The following is a 19,635-nucleotide window of genomic DNA, read 5'->3' on the forward strand; positions in this document are numbered from 1 at the left end:
TTGCTTAGCTACCAACTACAGTGTTGCTTCATGCAAAGACCAAGATTGTAAAAGATGAACAAGACAGTGAGACCTCACTCCATCCTGGAGACCCAGCACTTACAAATCTGACTGATCCCACCCACAAGTGGTCACTTTCCAGCTTGAATTGACTTACTTTTCCTCTTTTCTTGCTCAGAAGCACTGAGGCCAATTGTAGAACGGTAGCTTGATGTCTCAGCAAGTTTAATTAACAGCATAGGATATACTGCACGTGGAGCCTGTACAATCAGCATAGCTCATTATGACACTTGTTTTATGACTATTATGAAGCTTTGTAGTTGGATATGACACAGTGTTCTACATTGGTTACAATTCCTTGACAGCAAATGTGAATTTCCCATATCCAGTTGAGGATGCTTATCAATAACTTACACAAACATTTGTTTTTTAATCAAGACTTGACTCATGGTTTTTTGAATCTGGTTCAAGGTCTAAGTAAAGCAGTTTTGTATCTGACAGAGAAGCTGCCATTGAAATTTCATATAAATCAAAATTTCTTGCTGTTAAACAACACCAAAAGCTTAAATGCTTGTAATCCAGTTCTGTGACATGAAGCCTTACATCAGACTGCTTGTAATGAGACTTGAAGTGCTAAAATACCAGGTGGGTAATAGCCTTGACCACTGCAAAAATAACCTTGCAACACCCTAGTGCAGTCACGTGATGCTATCATGTTTGCCTATACTGCAGTGCTTGCTGTGTACACTGCTCATTATGTCGTATCTCTCTTACCCTTCTGATGCTACTGGTCTCGTTAACATAACTGGTAAGTGATTTACAAACAATTTTCTATGTTACATGTTATGATCAAAACCTTCAACTTTACTGTGAAACACCTGCAGTATTGCTCTATTGTACATTTGTTGATTGAGCTATTTTATTCATGTGCTGCATTAATTCCAGGTCATTTCCAAACTAAAACTATTGGATAAGCTGGGTTCCTTCAATGTTTTCTTGAAAGGCTAAAGTAGGCCCATTTAGTGGTCCCGTCAGGTTGCAGATAAGCATAGATTGATTCATTATAGAAAGCAATTAAAATTTGTGAAGGATTTGAATAATTAATTTATGAATAATCGTTGCAATGATGTGAAATCTACTGTTTTTGGATTTGAGATTTGGACTCTGTAGCCTGACTCCAATTAAAAATGGGACATGATCATCTTTATATGTACATATTTGTGAAACCATACTCCAATTTGTAGATGTTTGTTGGCTACGTGCCTCACTGTATACTATGCTTTCTGGGAACCATGTACATGGAACACAATAAAAACCGAAAGAACCTGCAGATGCTGTAAATCAAGAACAAAAACAGATTGTGCTGGAAAAGCTCAGCAGTTCTGGCAGCATCTGTAAAGAAAAAAAAAATCAGTTAACGTTTCGGGTCTGTTGACCCTTCCTCCAAACCCTTCTGAGGAAGGATCACTGGACCCGAAACGTTAACTCTGATTTTTTTTTTTCTTTACAGATGCTGCCAGACCTGCTGAGCTTTTCCAGCAACTTCTGTTTTTGTTCCTGATTTACGGTATCCGTAGTTCTTTGGTTTTGATTAAAAGTCATATGACCCTGAGCCTTCAGCTCATCCTGCTCATGCAACAGTTGAAGAGTTCACAGATGTTTCTGTATAAGTAACTTTGAGTTGTACTTGGAAATCTGCATGACCCTGGGGCAGTGTAAAATTGTTCTTCTGCTCTCTGTAATTTAGAAGAACGGGAGGTACTTGCATTGTTTTTGCAGATTGCTGGTGGGGCTTGACAGGGGAGAAATGTAGTACTTTTTTTTTCTCTTTTGGCCGGGGTCTACAACATGGAATAGTTGAGACGAATCTTACTGCATTCAGGGAGGCTAGATCATCGCAATTAGAGAAAAAAAAAGTCATACCGCTAAAGTTAGATGGAGCTTAAACGTTGGCAAGAACCTCTTGTATCAAGTAGCCAGTTTCTATATAGTACAATCTATTGTTCCATTTACCTTCTGGACCAATAAGGTATTCTTGACAAAACTTCCGGTCTTCTCCAGTCGTTACATGATACAATTGAGGTGAAGACTAGTGAATGGCTGCTGTAGGTTTTAGCTGTGTTGCTTTTCAGGTATTTTCAGTTCTTTTTATATATTTTAAAGCTTGCATTTCAACATGAGGGTAGAGTCAGGATAAGTGACTGATCATTTAGGATTGAGATGAGAATTTTTTTTCAGGCAGAAGATTGGAAATACTTGGCAGTTATCACTATTGATGGCTGTGGGTGCTCCATCCTTGAATATATTAAAGGGTGATATAGACAGAATTTTTAATATCATTTGGAGCCAGGGAATGAGAAGCAAGGGAAACAGAGTAAAGTCGGATGATCAGCCATGATTCTGTTGAAAGGAGTGAGCATGTATGAGTAACTTTGAGTTAAACCTGTTCTGAGGAAGGGTCTCTAGACTTGAAATGTTAACTCTGATTTTTCTTCACTGCCAGTGTTGCTCAGCTTTTCAATTTCTGTTTTTATTCTGTTGAAAGGAGTGCGTTTACTGGGCCATGTGGTCTATTTCTCCAGTACTTACTCTATTTATTTACCATAAAGTTGGGAACCCTGCACCCTTATTGCAGCATTTAGAATCTACACTAATACACTAGAACAAACCCCAGATGACTTGTTCAACCTGCCTTAAATACACAACCTTATCTTTGTCCTTGGCATAAGTGGAGAGGAATGGAAACAGGATATGGAAGTAATTTAAGATGGGGTTAGGGAGAGAATTGAGGCTCCAAATAGATCCATGAGATGTTGGCTTGGAAGATGTGAGAATATCTCCAAAGGAACATAGGTGCAACCTATTGTTGAAGCTTCATGTGCCACCACCTCTTCATCTAAGCTTTATAACTGTAACCTTTTATTCCTTTCTCCATTTTGTTTATCTGGCTTCCCTTTAATTACTTCAGTGATGTTCATTGTAACTATATTTTGAATTTCATACACTCATCGCTCTATTTAAAAATTCTTTTGGGCTACTTGTATTTCTTGGTCACTGTTTTACATTTCAGACATCCTCACACCAGCAAGTCGGAACATTTTCTTTGTTTACCCTGTAAAACCTCTTGAGCTTAAAAGACTTCAATCATGTCACCCCTTGGGCTTCCTTGGAACATTGTTCAAGAGGCAATTTAAAAAGTTAAAAACAATTCAGCTTTCATAGTGTAAATAGGGACACAGTGTTTTCTGTGACAGGAGGGTCAGCAACAAGAGGACACGTAATTTACAATGACAAAAGAATTAAAGATCACATGAGGAAACATTGTTTTGTGCAGTGAGTTGTGCTGATCTAGGCTGTGCTGCCTGAAAGGATGGTGGAGGTGCATTTAACTTTCCAAAGCAAATTGCATAAGTGCTTGGAAGAGATCAGCAGTGGGCAAAAGGGCTGTGGACTTTATAGGCTGGCTCCATCGAGGAACCATACAAACATACGAATTAGGAGCAGGAATGGTTTATTCAGCTCCTCAAGCTTGATCACCACTTAACCAGATTAGGGGTAATCTGATTATCATCTCAAATCAGCATTCTTGGCAACCCCGGTAACCTTTCACAGCCCTTGCTTTTCGAGGATCTCTGTACTTAAGCTTAACAATATTCAAGGACTCTGCTTCCACCACCTTTGCAGGAAGAGTTCTAAAGACTGACATTCCTCAGAGTTTTAAATGGGTGACTCCTGATTTTTAAACAATGATCTTTTAGTTCTACATTATCATAAAAGGAAGCATCCTCTCCATATCTGGCCTGTTACGATCCCTCAGAATTTGTGTACCTCAATCAAGGCTCTTGCTTTTCTAAACACCAGCAGATACAAGTCCAGCTTGTCCACCCCTTCCTCAAAGATAGACCCCTTTTTTAGTTTAGACAGATAGTAGTCTTGTCAAGCTGTTCTAAACCGACTCCAATTAATGTACATCCTTGTATATGGTGCACAGTACATCAGTTAGAGTTTCATCCATGCTCTGTATAACGAACATAACCTGCTTTTGAGTTTAGTTCCCTGGCAATAAATGATAACTTTCTGCTAACCACCTGTGATTCATGCACAAAGGAACCCAGAGCCTTCTGATTCTCGGAGCTCTGTAATGTTTCACTGTTTAGATAAAATGCTTTTCTTCATTTTTCTGCCAGAATGAACAATTTCATGTTTCCTCTGCAATCCATTTGCCACATTATTGTCAACTTAGTCTATTTATATATTTTTATAGCCTTCTCATGTTGTCTTCACAACTTCTTTCCCACGTATCTTTGTTGTCATTAAATTTGACAAATATGTCTTCCGTCCCTCCTCCTAGTTTATTTGTATGAATTTAAACAGTTGAGGTTCTAGCCCTGTGGCATGCCGCTCATTACATCTTGCCAACCTAGAAAAGGACTAAACTATGCCGACTATCTGCTTCCTGTTATCCAGACAATGTTCTGTCCATGTCAAATGATATCCCTACACCATGAGCTTTTACTTTTGGTAGTCTTTGATGTGGTACCTTATTAAGTGCCTTCTACAAACGTAAGTACACTACATTCACCAATTCCCCTTTATCCGTGGCATGTGTTATTCCCTCAAAAAATTCAGTTGATTGGTCGAACATGCGTTCACTTCACAAGTGATGTTGACCCTTTATCTAGGCATTCTGCCATAATTTTAATAGCATCTTTTTCCTTTGCCAGATGTTAACCTAATTCATCTGTAGTTTCCTGCTTTTTGTATGCATCTCTTTTTGAATGAAGGAGTTGCATTCACTGCATAATCTAATGGGACAGAGATGAGAATAATTTTTTTCTCTCAGATGATAGTGAATTTGTCAAATTCTTTACCACAGTCTCTAGAGGCTGAATTGTTGAGATTATTTAAGGCTGGAATAAATTTTTAATCCGTAAAGGAACCCAAGGTTATGGGAGATGATCAAGAAAATGGTGACAAGGATGATCCGATCAACCATGATCCCATTGAATGGTGGAACAGACTCGATGGGCTCAATAACCTACTTCTGCTCCTACTACCTATGATCCATGAATCGAGGGAGTTTTGGAAAAGCAAAATGAATGCATAAACTGTTTCACAAGCCACTTTTTAAGACCCTAACAACCATGATTCTGTTTGGAACAAAGGAGCTGAAGCCTGTTGATTTGTTTCTGTCAGGCATAACTTTTCAATTCTGATGATGTCCTCATAAATCTTTGCACTGCTGGAGGCCCTCTGCGTTTTTTGCAGTCTGGAATCATTGATATTTCTCCATATGTGCTCTACGTAAAGATTTTATTTTTGATACATTTAACATAACTTCTGTCAATGATCTAAACCTAGCTGTTTCATTAATGACCCACCCTGTGTTACCACTGCTTGCAAAAGTGTTGGAAGCGGATTCAATGGCAACTCTTAGATGGAAATTGGATAAATAATTATGTAAGAAATATGTCAAGACTGTGGGAAGAGTTTGGTGAGTGAAACTCCTTTGGAATCCAGAAGCTGCAATTATTGTTGAATCCTCCACCATAAATATAGTGTAGCATTGACCAGCTCAACTCGCTTCAAAAATATTGTGAATTTAGAATATGGTTGAATTTAGAATACAGATGGAGAGTGTGAAGATAAAATCCAATACCAGGGTCCTGTGCTTGAACAAGGGGAACTACAATAGAATGAGGGAGGACTTGGCTAAAGTAAACTGGAAACAAAGATTTTATGGTGGGACAGTTGACGAGCAGTGGAGGACTTTCAAAGCAATCTTTCAAAGTGCTCAGCAAAAGTATATTCCAATGAAAAGGAAGGACTGTAAGAAAAGGGGTAATCTGCCATGGGTGTCTAAAGAAATAAGGGCGGCTATCAAATTGAAAGAGAAGGCATACAAAGTGGCCAAAAACAGCATGAAACTAGAAGATTGGGAAAACTTTAAAGGTCAACAGAAAGCCACAAAAAGAGCTATAGGGAAAAGTAAGATAGAACATGAGAAAAAACTAGCACAGAATATAAAGACAGATAGGAAAAGTTTCTATAAATATATAAAGCGAAAAAGAGCGGCTAAAGTAAACGTTGGCCCTTTAGAGCATGAGAAGGGGAATTTAGTTATGGGATATGATGAAATGGCCGAGGCATTGAACAGGTATTTTGTATCGGTCTTCACAGTGGAGGACACTAATGACATGCCAGTAATTGACAAAGAGACGAAGGTAGGTGAGGACCTGGAAACAATCATTATTACGGAAGAGGTAGTGTTGGGCAAGCTAATGGAGCTAAGGATTGATAAGTCTCCTGGCCCTGATGGACTGCATCCCAGGGTACTAAAAGAGATGGCGGGAGAAATAGCAGGTGCACTGGCAGTAATTTTCCAAAATTCGCTGGACTCTGGGGCAGTCCCAGCAGATTGGAAAACAGCAAATGTGACGCCACTGTTTAAAAAGGGAAGTAGACAAAAGATGGGGAATTATAGACCGGTTAGCTTAACCCCTGTAGTGGGGAAGATGCTTGAGTCTATTATCAAGGAAGAAATAGCAAGGCATCTTGATAGAAATTGTCCCGTTGGGCATACGCAGCATGGCTTCATGAAGGGCAGGTCATGCTTGACAAATCTTTTGGAATTCTATGAAGACATTACGAGCGAGGTGGACAATGGGAACCCAGTGGATGTGGTGTACCTAGATTTCCAAAAGGCCTTTGACAAGGTGCCGCACAAGAGGCTACTGCATAAGATAAGGATGCATGGCATTAAGGGTAAAGTATTAGCATGGATAGAGGATTGATTGACTAACAGGAAGCAAAGAGTGGGGATAAATGAGTGCTATTCTAGCTGGCAGTCAGTGACTAGTGGTGTGCCTCAGGGATCGGTGTTGGGACCGCAATTATTTACAATTTATGTAGATGATTTGGAGTTGGGGACCACGTGTAGGGTGTCAAAGTTTGCAGATGACACTAAGATGAGTGGCAAAGCAAAGGACTGTGAAACTTTGTAGAGGAACATCGATACGTTGAGTGAGTGGGCAAAGGTCTGGCAGATGGAATACAATGTAAATAAATGTGAAGTCATACATTTTGGTAGGAGTAATAGTAAAAAGGATTATTACTTGAATGGTAAAAAGTTGCAGCATGCTGCTATGCAGAGGGACCTGGGTGTCCTTGTGCATGAATCACAGAAGGTAGGTCTGCAGGTACAACAAGTAATTCGGAAGGCAAATGGAATTTTGCCCTTCATTGCTAAAGGGATTGAAATAAAAAGCAGAGAGGTTATGTTGCAGCTGTACAAGGTGCTGGTGGGGCCACACCTGGAGTACTATGTGCAGTTTTGGTCTCCTTACTTGAGAAAGGATGTACTGGCACTGGAGGGGGTGCAATGGAGGTTCACTAGGTTGATTCCGGAGTTGAGGGGGTTGGCTTATGAGGAGAAACTGAGTAGATTGGGATTATATTCATTGGAATTCAGAAGATTGAGGGGGGATCTTATAGAAACATATAAAATTATGAAGGGAATAGATAAGATAGAAGTAGAGAGGATGTTTCCACTGTCAGGTGAAGCTAGGACAAGAGGGCATAGCCTCAAGATTAGAGGGAGCAGATTTAGGACTGAACTTAGAAGGAATTTCTTCACCAGAGGGTTGTTAATCTATGGAATTCCTTGCCCAGTGAAGTAGTTGACGCTACTTCAGTAAATGTTTTTTAAAAAAAAGGTAGATTTTTTTAAATAATAAAGGAATTAAGGGATACGGTGAGAACGCGGGTAAGTGGATCTGAGTCCACGAAAAGATCAGCCATGATCTTATTGAATGGCGGAGCAGGCTCGAAGGGCCAGACGGCCTACTCCTGCTCCTAGTTCTTGTGTTCTTATGTACAGGGCAAGCCAGAGGTTGGGTATACTGAGGTGGATGACTCACTACTTTCCAGAAAATTTTCATGATGTGTAAGGCACCAGTTGGGAATGTGATAGAATATACTTCTTTTTTTGGTTGAATGGAACTGCACCTAAAGCTCAGACCGTACAGGCTTCATCTGCATTCTATGCATCAAAAATAATCTATTGCACAGCATTTTTAATGCAATAAAAAGTTCAAAATCAAGTTGCTTCATTAGAAGCCAGTGAACTCAGTAGACTCTGAGCACTGAACATGATTTGGTGCAAGTAAGAATACTGGAGGTGACTACATTTGTGGAGGGTAGAATGTCATGGAGTTGGGGTACTATTGCAAAACTCTTGTCTGGAGTTAACATGAGAGTTTCAACAGTAGGTGGACTGAAGCAGAGTTGGAGTCAGACCATTATGGCAGCAGAAATAAGTTGCAGTAATAGGGCAGATCTGTGGTCTGAAGCTCATTTCATGTTCAAGGATGACATGAGGGTTGCAAACTGTCTGCATTGCTTCAGATGCCAGGGAGAGGGATGGAGTTGATAATGGAACGTGTGACAATAATGGCTTCTTTCTTCCCAATATTCATAGTTATGATTGAGAACATTTTTGTTTTTCTGCTACTGACACACCTGAGTTCCTCTCCCAGGCCCCACACTCTTGGCTTAAGAGTATTTTCTACATAACCGGTTCAAAATCCTGGAATTCCTTACCTGACATCCCTTGAGTACTGTAACCACATGGATTTCAGTGGTTCAAGAGACAACTCACCACTGCCATCTGTAGGATGAAAATACAATAGATGCTGGGCTTATGAGCAATGCCAATATCCTGAGGATTTCTTTTGAAGATTTTTATGGACCAAAAGGGCAGCTCCGAGGCCTGAATGTTTATAAGTGCAAATGCCATTGACTAGGTAGAAAAGGTTTTAGACTTAGCATATTGAAGCAGTTCCAAATACTGTGCCACTGCCTGAAATATATTATGCTAGCTGTTCCTTGGAATATATTGCACTGGATACTTCCCAGTATGTTACACTGCTGCTCCCTGTTAGTCCTTCCATCATTGGTAAAAATATGAAGCAGATTATGTATTCCAGAGATGAGAGTTACTGCTCTTTAACTCAAGGCAGCATTTGACCAAGTGAAGGATCAAACAAAATAGTAATATTGAAATCAACGGAATTAGGAGAAAACCTCATACCTAATACGAGAGGTCACCCTCAAGAAACTGTGTGCTATCAGATGCAAAGAAATCCTGTTATTCTGACCCCATCTGAAATGTTCATTCCCTGTACTATTAGTATAACGTGGCTTCACTGGGTAAGATCTCTAAGATGAGCTGTACGAATTTGCCCAGGCTTCTTCAATAACACCTTCTAAATAACAATAACAACTTCCACCAGCAAGAGCAGCAGTAATGTGTAAGTATCACCTGCAGATTTCCTTCCTAAATCACACAGCATCATAATTTGGAAATATATTCTTGTCATTGAGATAAAAGTCTGAAATTTTCTTTATCTGACACTACATGGACTGCAGTAGTTCTAAAAAGGTGATTCATCACCATCCTTTAGTGGGATCTACGTGATGGGCAATGAGCACTGACATTGACTGCCCATATCCCATGAATGAATTTTTACAAATTCTTGTGATATAGTACGCTGGGAGATGCTTTGCCTATTCGTGTTGTTGCCAACGATCAGCTGTTAAGAACTGAGACCAGGGACATGAATTAACGCCTGATTATATTTCTCTGCTGTGCCTAATTTAAAACCAAAACTAAATACAATAAGGTGCTAATCCAACTAATTAAGAAGTATTGGGTGGGACTACATGACAAGCATGATGAGCACATTCCAGAATCCTCCTTTGGCTTGTCAGTTCTCCATCAGTTTACGAAAGAGAGTGCAATTAAACCTTTGACCACTGAAGTGATTCATATACCAGTGCATTCCCGCACAACCAAATGTTCGATGAAATGCCTCTATTCTTGTGGGATGTCACTGGCTACAGAGTCAGTGACAAGATGAGCAAGCTTGTGCACTGAAATTGAGTTAACAAAGCCCATTTCATGGTGAATATTTTTGGATCAACGTGTAATGAATGTAATAAATAATTTCTCCTTATGTATTGGAGCTGGGCTAGAGAATGAAAGAATTGAAATCCGGTGTACGGTTTCCCTCATTATGAAATCTTTTCTCACTTGTGTCAAAGTAACTGCATTTAACTTGTAATGTGTGCAGCGTAGAGTTAAGAATTTAACTGAGCTCGACTGTGTTCTGAAAGCACAGTAATTATGTGCTGTGATTCCAGGTGGCAGGTTTTTGAGCAGTTGGGATGGCAGTTTGCTCATGTAGATAGTTACAAAAATATTTGAGGTGAGAGAACAACTTGCACCAAACTGGTCACAGACCGAACAGTCTTCTGGACCAAGACCCCGAATATATGTGCAGCCTTGGGCTATGCTCCATATATTGTAAGGGCAGAGACTGATAAGAATGTGCTCTCGACCCTGTTAAACTGATAACATAAGTATACAGATTGAAACAGGAAAAATTTGCAAACATAAGATTGTGACATTCAGAATCATCAGTAGGTTTTGACCAAAGACGTGTTTGTTTTCTGGTGTGTCACATGATTATTAACTGTTCTGATGCTACATCATTTTGCTTACATCATAAAGCAACTGTCTCCTTGTTTACTTGTTTCAAACAGAAAGAATTCCTCCGGCTTATTTAACAGACTCTATTCTCTTGCCGAATGAAATAACGTGTGACACAGAGCCAAAAATTTCCATGTCACCAGTGGCCATTTTTAAACATGGTTGAACAATTTGAGGTGTTATAGGAGTTCATTTTGCCTGTGGCAACAGTCCCATGCGACTAACCTAGTCTGGTAAGGTAAACCCAGTTTTCTTTAGCACAGGATAGTGCTTGAATCTTTTAAATTTTTATCTAAGTGAGTTGCTGAGCTAAAACTTCACCAGTTTTGTTTGTGTGTGTAGCTATAGAATGAATCTAATGCAGGGAAATTAAATGACATAACCATTAATGGCTGTCATGATTTCAGCCTCTCTCAGAGCACGTAGGACAGTTTGTAGCAGGGGGCATTTCTTGGCTTTAAACTTACTGCTTCCTGATTCAGATATACTGAGTGAAATTTAACATCATTGACTGGTCAGAGTTTACCGTAAATCAATGGGATAATGCAGGTGCAATATTAATGGCAAAAAAACAGTGTTTCGTCATTCAACGTGAACTCTTGTTTCTTTATCACTTTCTACGTTCCTCTGTTTTACTTCTCTGTGGTTCATCCCCAAAGGGACTGTTCACCATCCTTTCCTGAAAGTGGTGATTCTCACCAGAATTCAGTCCCATAGGTTTACCTCCTGTTCTGACTCTTGCTGGGATTCAATCCCACAGCTTATGACACTAACACCACCTGCCCTGAAGTTGTTGTAGGCCTTTACAGCACCCACCACTATTTGTTATGTACAAGATGTAGTGGGGAATACCAGAATACATTCTGGTCAATCTTTTACATTGTCCTTACGTGACATACACTCTTGGTGCCGTTCCGCTTGGGTTGTTGGAGTAGTGTCCTCGTATTGTTACTCCTTTAATGTAATTTTACATTTTTTTAAGACCAGCTTTCTTGTATTACATTTGTGGTTGACCACACCCATTCAGTCTGCCCTGTCAGCTGTCTACTCCCAACACTTGCATCGTTCTGCTCTTAGTTTGGACCACTCCCTTCACCACTGAAACGATTTCCTACTCCTGAGTACAGTGTAAGCTCTTACCGAAGGGCTCCTCCTAATGGCAGAAGTTTGTTGTTGCAGGACCTCTGTCAGTCCCTGCACTGACGAGGTGAATGTATTTTTTAAAATAATATTGTATTGGGTGCATGCAGTCTTGTATTTCCTTTATATTTATATATATATTTTATTCTGAGTCATTTGAGTTAGGAATGAGAAGTGATCTCATTGAAACATATAGGATTCTTAAGGGCTTGACAGGGTAAATGCTGAGAGGATGTTTCCCTGCATGGGACAATCTAGGACCAGAGGGTATAGTCTTTGCATAATGTGAGTCTTTGGAATGCTTTGTCACAGGGAGCAGTGGGGACAGAGTTCTTGTGTATATTTAAGGCTGACATAAATTCTTGATCAGTGGGGAATCAAGGGCTATGGAGACAGGGCAGGAAAGTGGATGTGAGGAGTGTTAGATCAGCCATGATCCTATTGAATGGCAGAGCAGGTTCAAGGGGCCAAGTGACCTATTGCTGTTCCAATTTCTTATGGCCTTATTTCCATGCATATTACGCTGTACATTTTGTCTTTAGATTTGGGCAGAAAATGTTTGGAAGAACCTAGCTATTATTGAGTCCGGTGGAAATCTATGATATGTGTTTTTCAGGCACACAGCCACCTCTTTAAGTGAGGGGTTTCTGTATTACTCCATGGAAGCTCAATGCAAGCTAAAGGAACAATGCTTAATGTTCAGCTTAGGCACTTTACAACCTTCAAGACTCAACGTTGAGTTTAACAATTTTAGAGCATGAACACTCTTGTCCTTATCTATTACCCATCCCCACTGTCTCCAGTTATGTTAGGAAATCAGTTGCTTTCAGTACAGCCAGTCCATTTTCAATCACTTGTTGTCCCCATTATCACATATCTAGCTTCTCTTCTTTCCTGGCCTACTATCAGTAATCTCTTCATTTGTCTACCTGTGTAGGGCCTGAATTGCCTATCCTGCTCCAGTTTTTATGTTGTTGTAGGATAAAAGCAGCAAAGTGGAATTGAGGATAATCAGACTAGCCACAATCTCGTTGATTGGAGCAGACCCAATGAATTGATTGGCCTACTTTTCCTACATCTGCATGTTATGATCTTTGCTTTCTCTATGCTTCTTCTTGACATATCTACTTGCTCATCTCCCAACTCCCCTGTGTCCCGTCATCAGTTTAAATACCACTTTTTTCCTAGTTGTTTGAAGTTCTGAAAGGTCACATGACTTGAAAGGTTAACTGTTTTCTCTCCACAGATGCTGCCAGACCTACTGACTTTTTCCAGCAATTTCTGTTATTGTTTCTTACTGTATTCGTTTTCTCTTTCCCAATCCCTGTATTCTTGTAAATCCTACAGAAATTTAACAGATCTGAGTTATAGTAATAATTTGCAAATTTATACAGCAATTCTGTGGACATCAGCTATAAACAAAGCAATAAGGACTGAATGTCATTTTGAAGTGGGTGGCCTATGAGGTGAAAATAATGGGGAGCAAACCCAAGAATAACTTTGCCTGACCTAAATTGGACTCAGACCAGTCCCACGCTGACATGATGTGAAGGGATAAAAGATATAGTAAAATCTTTGTCTGACATGCTTGGGGAATGGGTGCTACTGGTTAATCAAAACTGCCAGTTAGCAGAGCAGTTATATTATTCCAGCCACAAGACAAGGTGTCGCTCTGCCTTTGAGGGCTTGAGGGGAGTGAGAAAGCATCTGGACAGTCAAAGGCCCCAGCAGAGCAGGGCATCACAGTAAAATCCCTACACTGAAAACCAGACTGACACCACAACTGATTCCATGACTTCTCAGTTTCACTGATGTTTCCTCTGAGCAGTATACAATGTGACCTCATTTAAAGTTAATTTGTTTTTCTGAAAATGAAGACAGTGTGGTGTGGTTTCCTGTGAGACTCTTATGTTAAAGTTATAAGGTTCTTGAGGACAATTTTTGCTTGGAAAATTTAAAAGTTGCAAATTTGTGCCATACACATGCAGTCCTAAGTATTTCTAGCTGAAATAGCTTAGAATACAAAACTAGGAAAACTTCAGTAAAGAAGGCAGGCTCTACTTATTAAAAAAAAACCTTTAAACAGATACAAGTACAGGTACAATCCATGTTCCTCAACCACTGTACTCTGAGTACAGTAGAAAATTTTTTTAAGTCATCCACAGCTTAATCGGCGCAGGCTTGGTGGGCTGAAGGATCTGTTACTGTGCTGTTTGTATTATATTATTGTATTGTAAAAGTTCCTGTATAAATGTTGTTTGTGAACCAGATGGGTGTTATTAGACCAGCTTTTTGTGTTATTATTGAATTCAAATTTCACCATTTGCCATGGTGGAATTTGAACACATGTCCCTGGAGCAATTGGTCCTGGGATTCTGAGACAACAAGGTGCAGGGCTGGATGAACACAGCAGGCCAAGCAGCATCATAGGAGCAGAGAGGCTGATGTTTCGGGCCTAGACCCTTCATCAGAAAAGGGGGAGGGGAAGGGGGTTTTGAAATAAATAGGGAGAGAGTGGGAGGCAGATAGACGAGGGATAGAGGAGAGGATAGGTGGAGAGGAAACAAACAGGTCGAAGAGGCAGGGATGGAGCCAGTAAAGGTGAGTGTAGGTAGGGAGTTAGGAAGGGGATAGGTCAGTCCAGGGAGGACGGACAGGTCAAGGGGGCGGGATGAGGTTGGTCGGTAGGAGATGGAGGTGCGTCTTGAGGTGGGAGGAGGGGATAGGTGGGAGGAAGAACAGGTTAGGGAGGCAGGGACGAGCTGGACTGGTTTTGGGATGCGGTAGGGGGAGGGGAGATTTTGAAACTTGTGAGATCCACATTGATACCATTGGGCTGCAGGGTTCCCAAGCGGAATATGAGTTGCTGTTCCTGCAACCTTCGGGTGGCATCGTTGTGGCACTGCAGGAGGCCCAGGATGGACATGTCGTCTGAGGAATGGGAGGGGGAGTTGAAATGGTTCGCGACTGGGAGGTGCAGTTGTTTGTTGCGAACCGAGCATAGGTGTTCTGCAAAGCGGTCCCCGAGTCTCCGCTTGGTTTCCCCGATGTAGAGGATTTCACAAGTGTGTTCATCCAGCCCTGCACCTTGTTGTCTCGGATTCTCCAGCATCTGCAGTTCCTACTATCTCTGGTCCTGGGATTCTGGTTGCTAATTAGTGACATTACCACCACCTCTTATTGCTGCTGTCCTGGTTAATCTCTCGTCATCTTAACCTCCTTAAAATATGAGGTTGTCTAAAATTCTGCAGTCAATATCCTTACTCTCAACGAGTCATTACCCATTCTCAGTCCTTCAATTAAGTTGGGTCCTATTACTGTTAGAATTCTCATTCTTGTTCTCAAATCATAGGAGTTAGAGGAACAGATGTACGCAATCAGTCCCTCAAGCCTGTTCCAGCATTTAGTGAGATCATGGCTGATCTATGGCCTAACTCCATATACTTTGGTTTTTGGTCCATATAACTTAATTTTTTGTTAAGCAAAGGTACTATCTCAGATCTAGAATTAACAACTGACCCAGCATTCATGGCTTTTATGGATCCCATATTTTAACTACTTCATGTTTAATAATCAGGTCTTCGTCTGTCTGGGCCCTTAGCTCTGGAATTCCTTCTCTAAGTCTCTATATTTTTTTTTGCCCTCTGAATTCCATTTTCACCAAACCTTTGCTTATCAATCCTAATATCTCTTTTGTGACTCGTTGTTAAGTTTAACTCAGTTAATACTGTAAAGTGCTTTGGGACTTTTTCTATCCTTCCATAGAATGTGGGCATCAGTGTCAAGATCAACATCGGTTGCCCATTCATAGTTGCCCCCTGAACTGAATGACTGCTAGACCACTTCAGTGAACAGATGAGTCAACCACATTAATGCTTACCTGTAGTCACATGCAGGCCAGGCCATGTTAGGAAAGCAAATTTGGTTTTGTAATGGACATTAATCAGCCAGGTCACTGTTGCTGAGAATAGCTTTCAATTCCACATTTAAAAATTTTTTTTATCAGCCTGCTCAGAGATGTTATCACGTACTTTTGGAGCAGGTAGGACTTGATCCTGGGTGTCCTAATCAAGGGGTAGGGACACTACCTGCAAACCACAAGAAACTCAATTCTGGATTTATTGATTGAGTTTTAATTTCGATCAGCTGCCATGGTGGGATCTGAATCCACGTCCCAAAATCCCAATCTTGGGCATTCTGAATTGCTAGTTGAGTGCCATTACCACTGCCACTGTCTCTTTGCTTGTACTAAGTTAAATTTATTAGATAAATGCTATGGCATTGCCATTCAGCTGCTTGAGTTTACTATTTAGCTTTGCTTATGGGGATGTTGGCGATGGCAGAGTATAATATCGATTACGACCAACATTACTGTAGCCGGTGTAGTATCTGTAATGTGTATGATGGCTCATGAACCCGTACAGCATCATTGCAATGTGTTCAGCCTCTCAATAGTCAGAATCTCGATCCAGTCTCGGACATGTCCTAATTTTATACGTAAATGAGCACAAATGGGAAATAAGCATTTCAGAACTCTGAATTGAGGGTGAAATTTAATTATCTAAAGTGCATGAAAGAATGCTAACCACCAAAAATACACATCTTGATACAATCACTTCGAAAGAAATTTCCACTGCTATCGCGAATGATTGGTTGTGCATGCTGTTGACTCTGCTGACATTTTCCCTTCCAAGAGAGTTACTAGTTTGGATAAAATTTGAAATGCAAGCCTTAGGTTTTAGGGTAGTATAGATAAAATGTGGGAGAAAGCCCTGGAATATGGAGCAGTATGGAGGAAAACATTGGGGAAAACATTGATAGAAAATCCGAGTACTTAATGGATGTTTTTTTTTCTATTTGTTGAAAGTCCTAATTGAATGAGGTGGGAGATGATGTACAAGAGAGATGGTGTTGGGAGGGCTAGGGAATGAACTGACATTGACGACAACCAGCTGATAACCCTATTCAGACACCTCCAAATTCTTAAGCCCTTTAGGATCTCGCTTTGTTATAAATCTGATGTTTCAATAGTGGCTGACCATCAGGTGAGTTGACTTTGAGTGAGTCCTGTTTCGAAGTGTGCTTTTGGGCTCCTGTCGTGCCGCTATCCAATTGGTTAAAGTTTCTTTCTAGCTGTAACACTGATTATTATATCATCACTGCACTTCGGACCAATGAGGAACCACCTTTTCTGAGCTCAGAAGATACCCTCAGTGAGTACAGAGGTGCCTGGAATATGTGCCATCTCCCAGCTGGAGCCCTGTTTCCAGGGTATGGTCTAGCCCGGAGACCGTTTCTAGAAGTGATATGGCCCTGGGAGGCACCTAGTTCCAGGTGAAAAATGCCTGTGCCTTTCCTTTGCTCTTGCATCACGGAGAGAGAGCGTGAAGGAGGTGGAAACCAGCATCGAGGTGAGTATCTGTCTGACACATGGAAAATTAGTGCTATCTAACATTAATGATACTGTATGGATGAAAAATGGTCATTACTCTACTGTGGCTTTTTTTAATCTAAGTGGTTTCCTTTACTCCGTTAGTATGTAGCTTTGCTTCTGTGGGGTGAGAGAAGGGAAGGTATGTTGGGCACGTTTGAGTGTGGTAAGGAACAGGCTTTGGAAGGGAAATTGTATTGAGTGGAGAGGTTTGGGGCAGGGTAGCAGTAGAGAGGGAATGGGCAGGATGTTGAGGATAGGAAGGGTATAAAGAGGATGGAAAAGCTTGTAGTTTAAGGGTGCTGAAGGTTCCCCCACAGGCTATGGTTGAATCCAATATGACGTCATAGCATCCCTATGCCATCACCCAGGGCCCTTGATTTATCTCGCCTGTCCTGGGTCAACAATTGAGGGCAGCTCTCAGCCAATTGGCTGTCAGTATTCAGACCAGGTGTGACTGAATAAATATTGATGATGGTGTTCATCTTTTCCTCCTCTACAGAAATGCCAGCACCAGCTAAAGTCGTCAAAGCAGGGAACCCAAGACCAAAGAAAGGAGCCAAGGTAAATCCAACCAACTTTCACAGATATTTCTAATAGTTGCATTTTTTTTTTTGTTTAAAGATATTCACTCCAAGTATTGATTTGCTAAAATGCTGAGGTGTTTTGTAGCTTTTGTGATAATTTTGGCTACAGCATTTACATTACTTGTGATCTTGCCTGCTAGGCCAGTCAGGCAGTTCATGGTAGTCTGGAATGTTGATATCAAAAATTATACTATGACATTAATATTCTGCATCTTTGTGTCAGCTGCTGACGTACAATGTGAGTTGTTTCTTCTCAGTTCCCCAGTCCAAATTGTGAGATGCCATGTGTTTCTGATTCACTCAGACCAACAATACGTTTTGTTCATTCATCAGATGTTGACACTACTGTCAAGTCCATCCCTGACTGCTCTTGAGAAGGTGATAATAGCCTTGAGTATTCATATGGTGAAGTTCTTCCAGGAGTCTGACCCATTGTTTTTTAAGAAACTGCAATATATTCTCCAATCAGGCTATTGCGTCACTTAGAAGTAAATATCCACGTGCTGCTACTCAAACGTGACTGCTACCTTTGTCCTTCTGGTGACAAAGGTCGTGAGTCTGGGAGAAACTGTTGAAAAATATTTGGTGTATTTCTGCACTATGTTTTTAGATAGTACAAGACATGATCAGGCCTTAACATAATTTTAGATGAAATAGCACCTGTACCTAATTGAGAGCCTATACGTAATATTTTATTCCACACGAAAAATTGAATTTATTGATGGCAACTGGACAAATTATTTGGTATGATTTACTTATGTGCACCAGCATAATTGCCATGCTAATATCAATGAGATTCTTTCACAGTTACTAAGTACTAGTATTTGTATTGACCTCCCACATTGAGTTTATCACTCCTCCAGCTGACTGTCCAGGCGCCACCTGCGTACCAGTTGGATAGGATGTACCTGGGAGATTTTCCACATTTTTTGGTCAGCACTTGTTTTAAATCTGTATTGGAATATCTGGCTTATGGTGGAGCCGACTGCATTCAAGTTGTGGGCATCGGTAGTTGCATCTGTTGCTCAGCTGATTTTTGGCAATGTGGTTGACTTGAATTGGCTGAAGGAAGGCGTCTAATGATTGGGGAGTTCTGGAGAAGGCAGAGATGGATTATCCCCTTGGTTTTTCTTGCTAAACATGTTTGCAACCAGGTTCTCCAATTGTATTTACGAGGGACTCCACCGTCATTTAGAATGGAATTATTCATTTAGCTGCTGTTTCTTGTTAGTTGTCTGTCTTGGTAAAGGTGATAGTTGCAGGTTGTCCTTCAATATATTTCTTCAGTGGCTGAAGACCCAGAATGATACCCTGCATTGGTTTGCTAGGTCAGTTCTGAATTTCTCAGATTTATCCATGGCGATTGGAGTGTGTCTTCAGTTTAAAGACAGGACTTGGTCTTTGCGAGGTCTGTTGCTGATCATACTTAGTGATTTTGTCATGAATTTATGAATTTGAGGCAGTTGATTGGTAAAGTCAAGGGCAAGGGCAGCAGATTCACAGGAGCATTAATATATGCAAGTTCCCCTCCAAGCCAAACCTAATTCTGATTTGGAGCTACATCATCATTCCTTCATTGTGTCTGAACAAAAACCCTGAACATCTTCCCTTAAAGCAATGTACGTTTATAGTCCATAGAAATTCGAGAAGGTGGTTCACCACCATTTTCTTGAGGGCAGTTGAAGATAGATGACAAGCACTGACTTCACCATGCCATGAAAGGGCTGGGAAAAAAAAGTAGGCTTTTCACTTAATTTGATTCACTTATTTCCGGCTGCAGACTCAAACTGTAGTCTGGTTCTGTTCTTGACTAAGCTTACTAAGTTGTTATGGTGCTGTCATTATCAATCCTGGTGATAGACATTGAAGACTGTGCGACAGCTTTCACCATTTTGGCACAAGACGTTAGTGAGGAGGATTTTGCA

At 40.7% G+C, this 19,635-nt stretch overlaps 1 protein-coding gene across 2 annotated transcripts in view; it reads left to right on the plus strand.

Annotated features, from left to right (window-relative positions):
- The window catches only part of larp1 (La ribonucleoprotein 1, translational regulator), a 116,040-nt gene that overhangs the window by 35,916 nt on the left and 60,489 nt on the right, over positions 1–19,635 (plus strand). For both annotated transcript variants that reach the window (XM_048603811.1, XM_048603812.1), the window contains exon 2: positions 17,626–17,687. In XM_048603811.1, coding sequence (XP_048459768.1) covers positions 17,626–17,687 — 62 coding nt within the window. The remainder of the gene's footprint in view (positions 1–17,625; positions 17,688–19,635) is intronic.

The sequence above is a fragment of the Rhincodon typus genome, chromosome 12 (genome assembly GCF_021869965.1).
Source record: "Rhincodon typus isolate 14 chromosome 12, sRhiTyp1.1, whole genome shotgun sequence".
Classification (NCBI taxonomy): Eukaryota; Metazoa; Chordata; class Chondrichthyes; order Orectolobiformes; family Rhincodontidae; genus Rhincodon; species Rhincodon typus.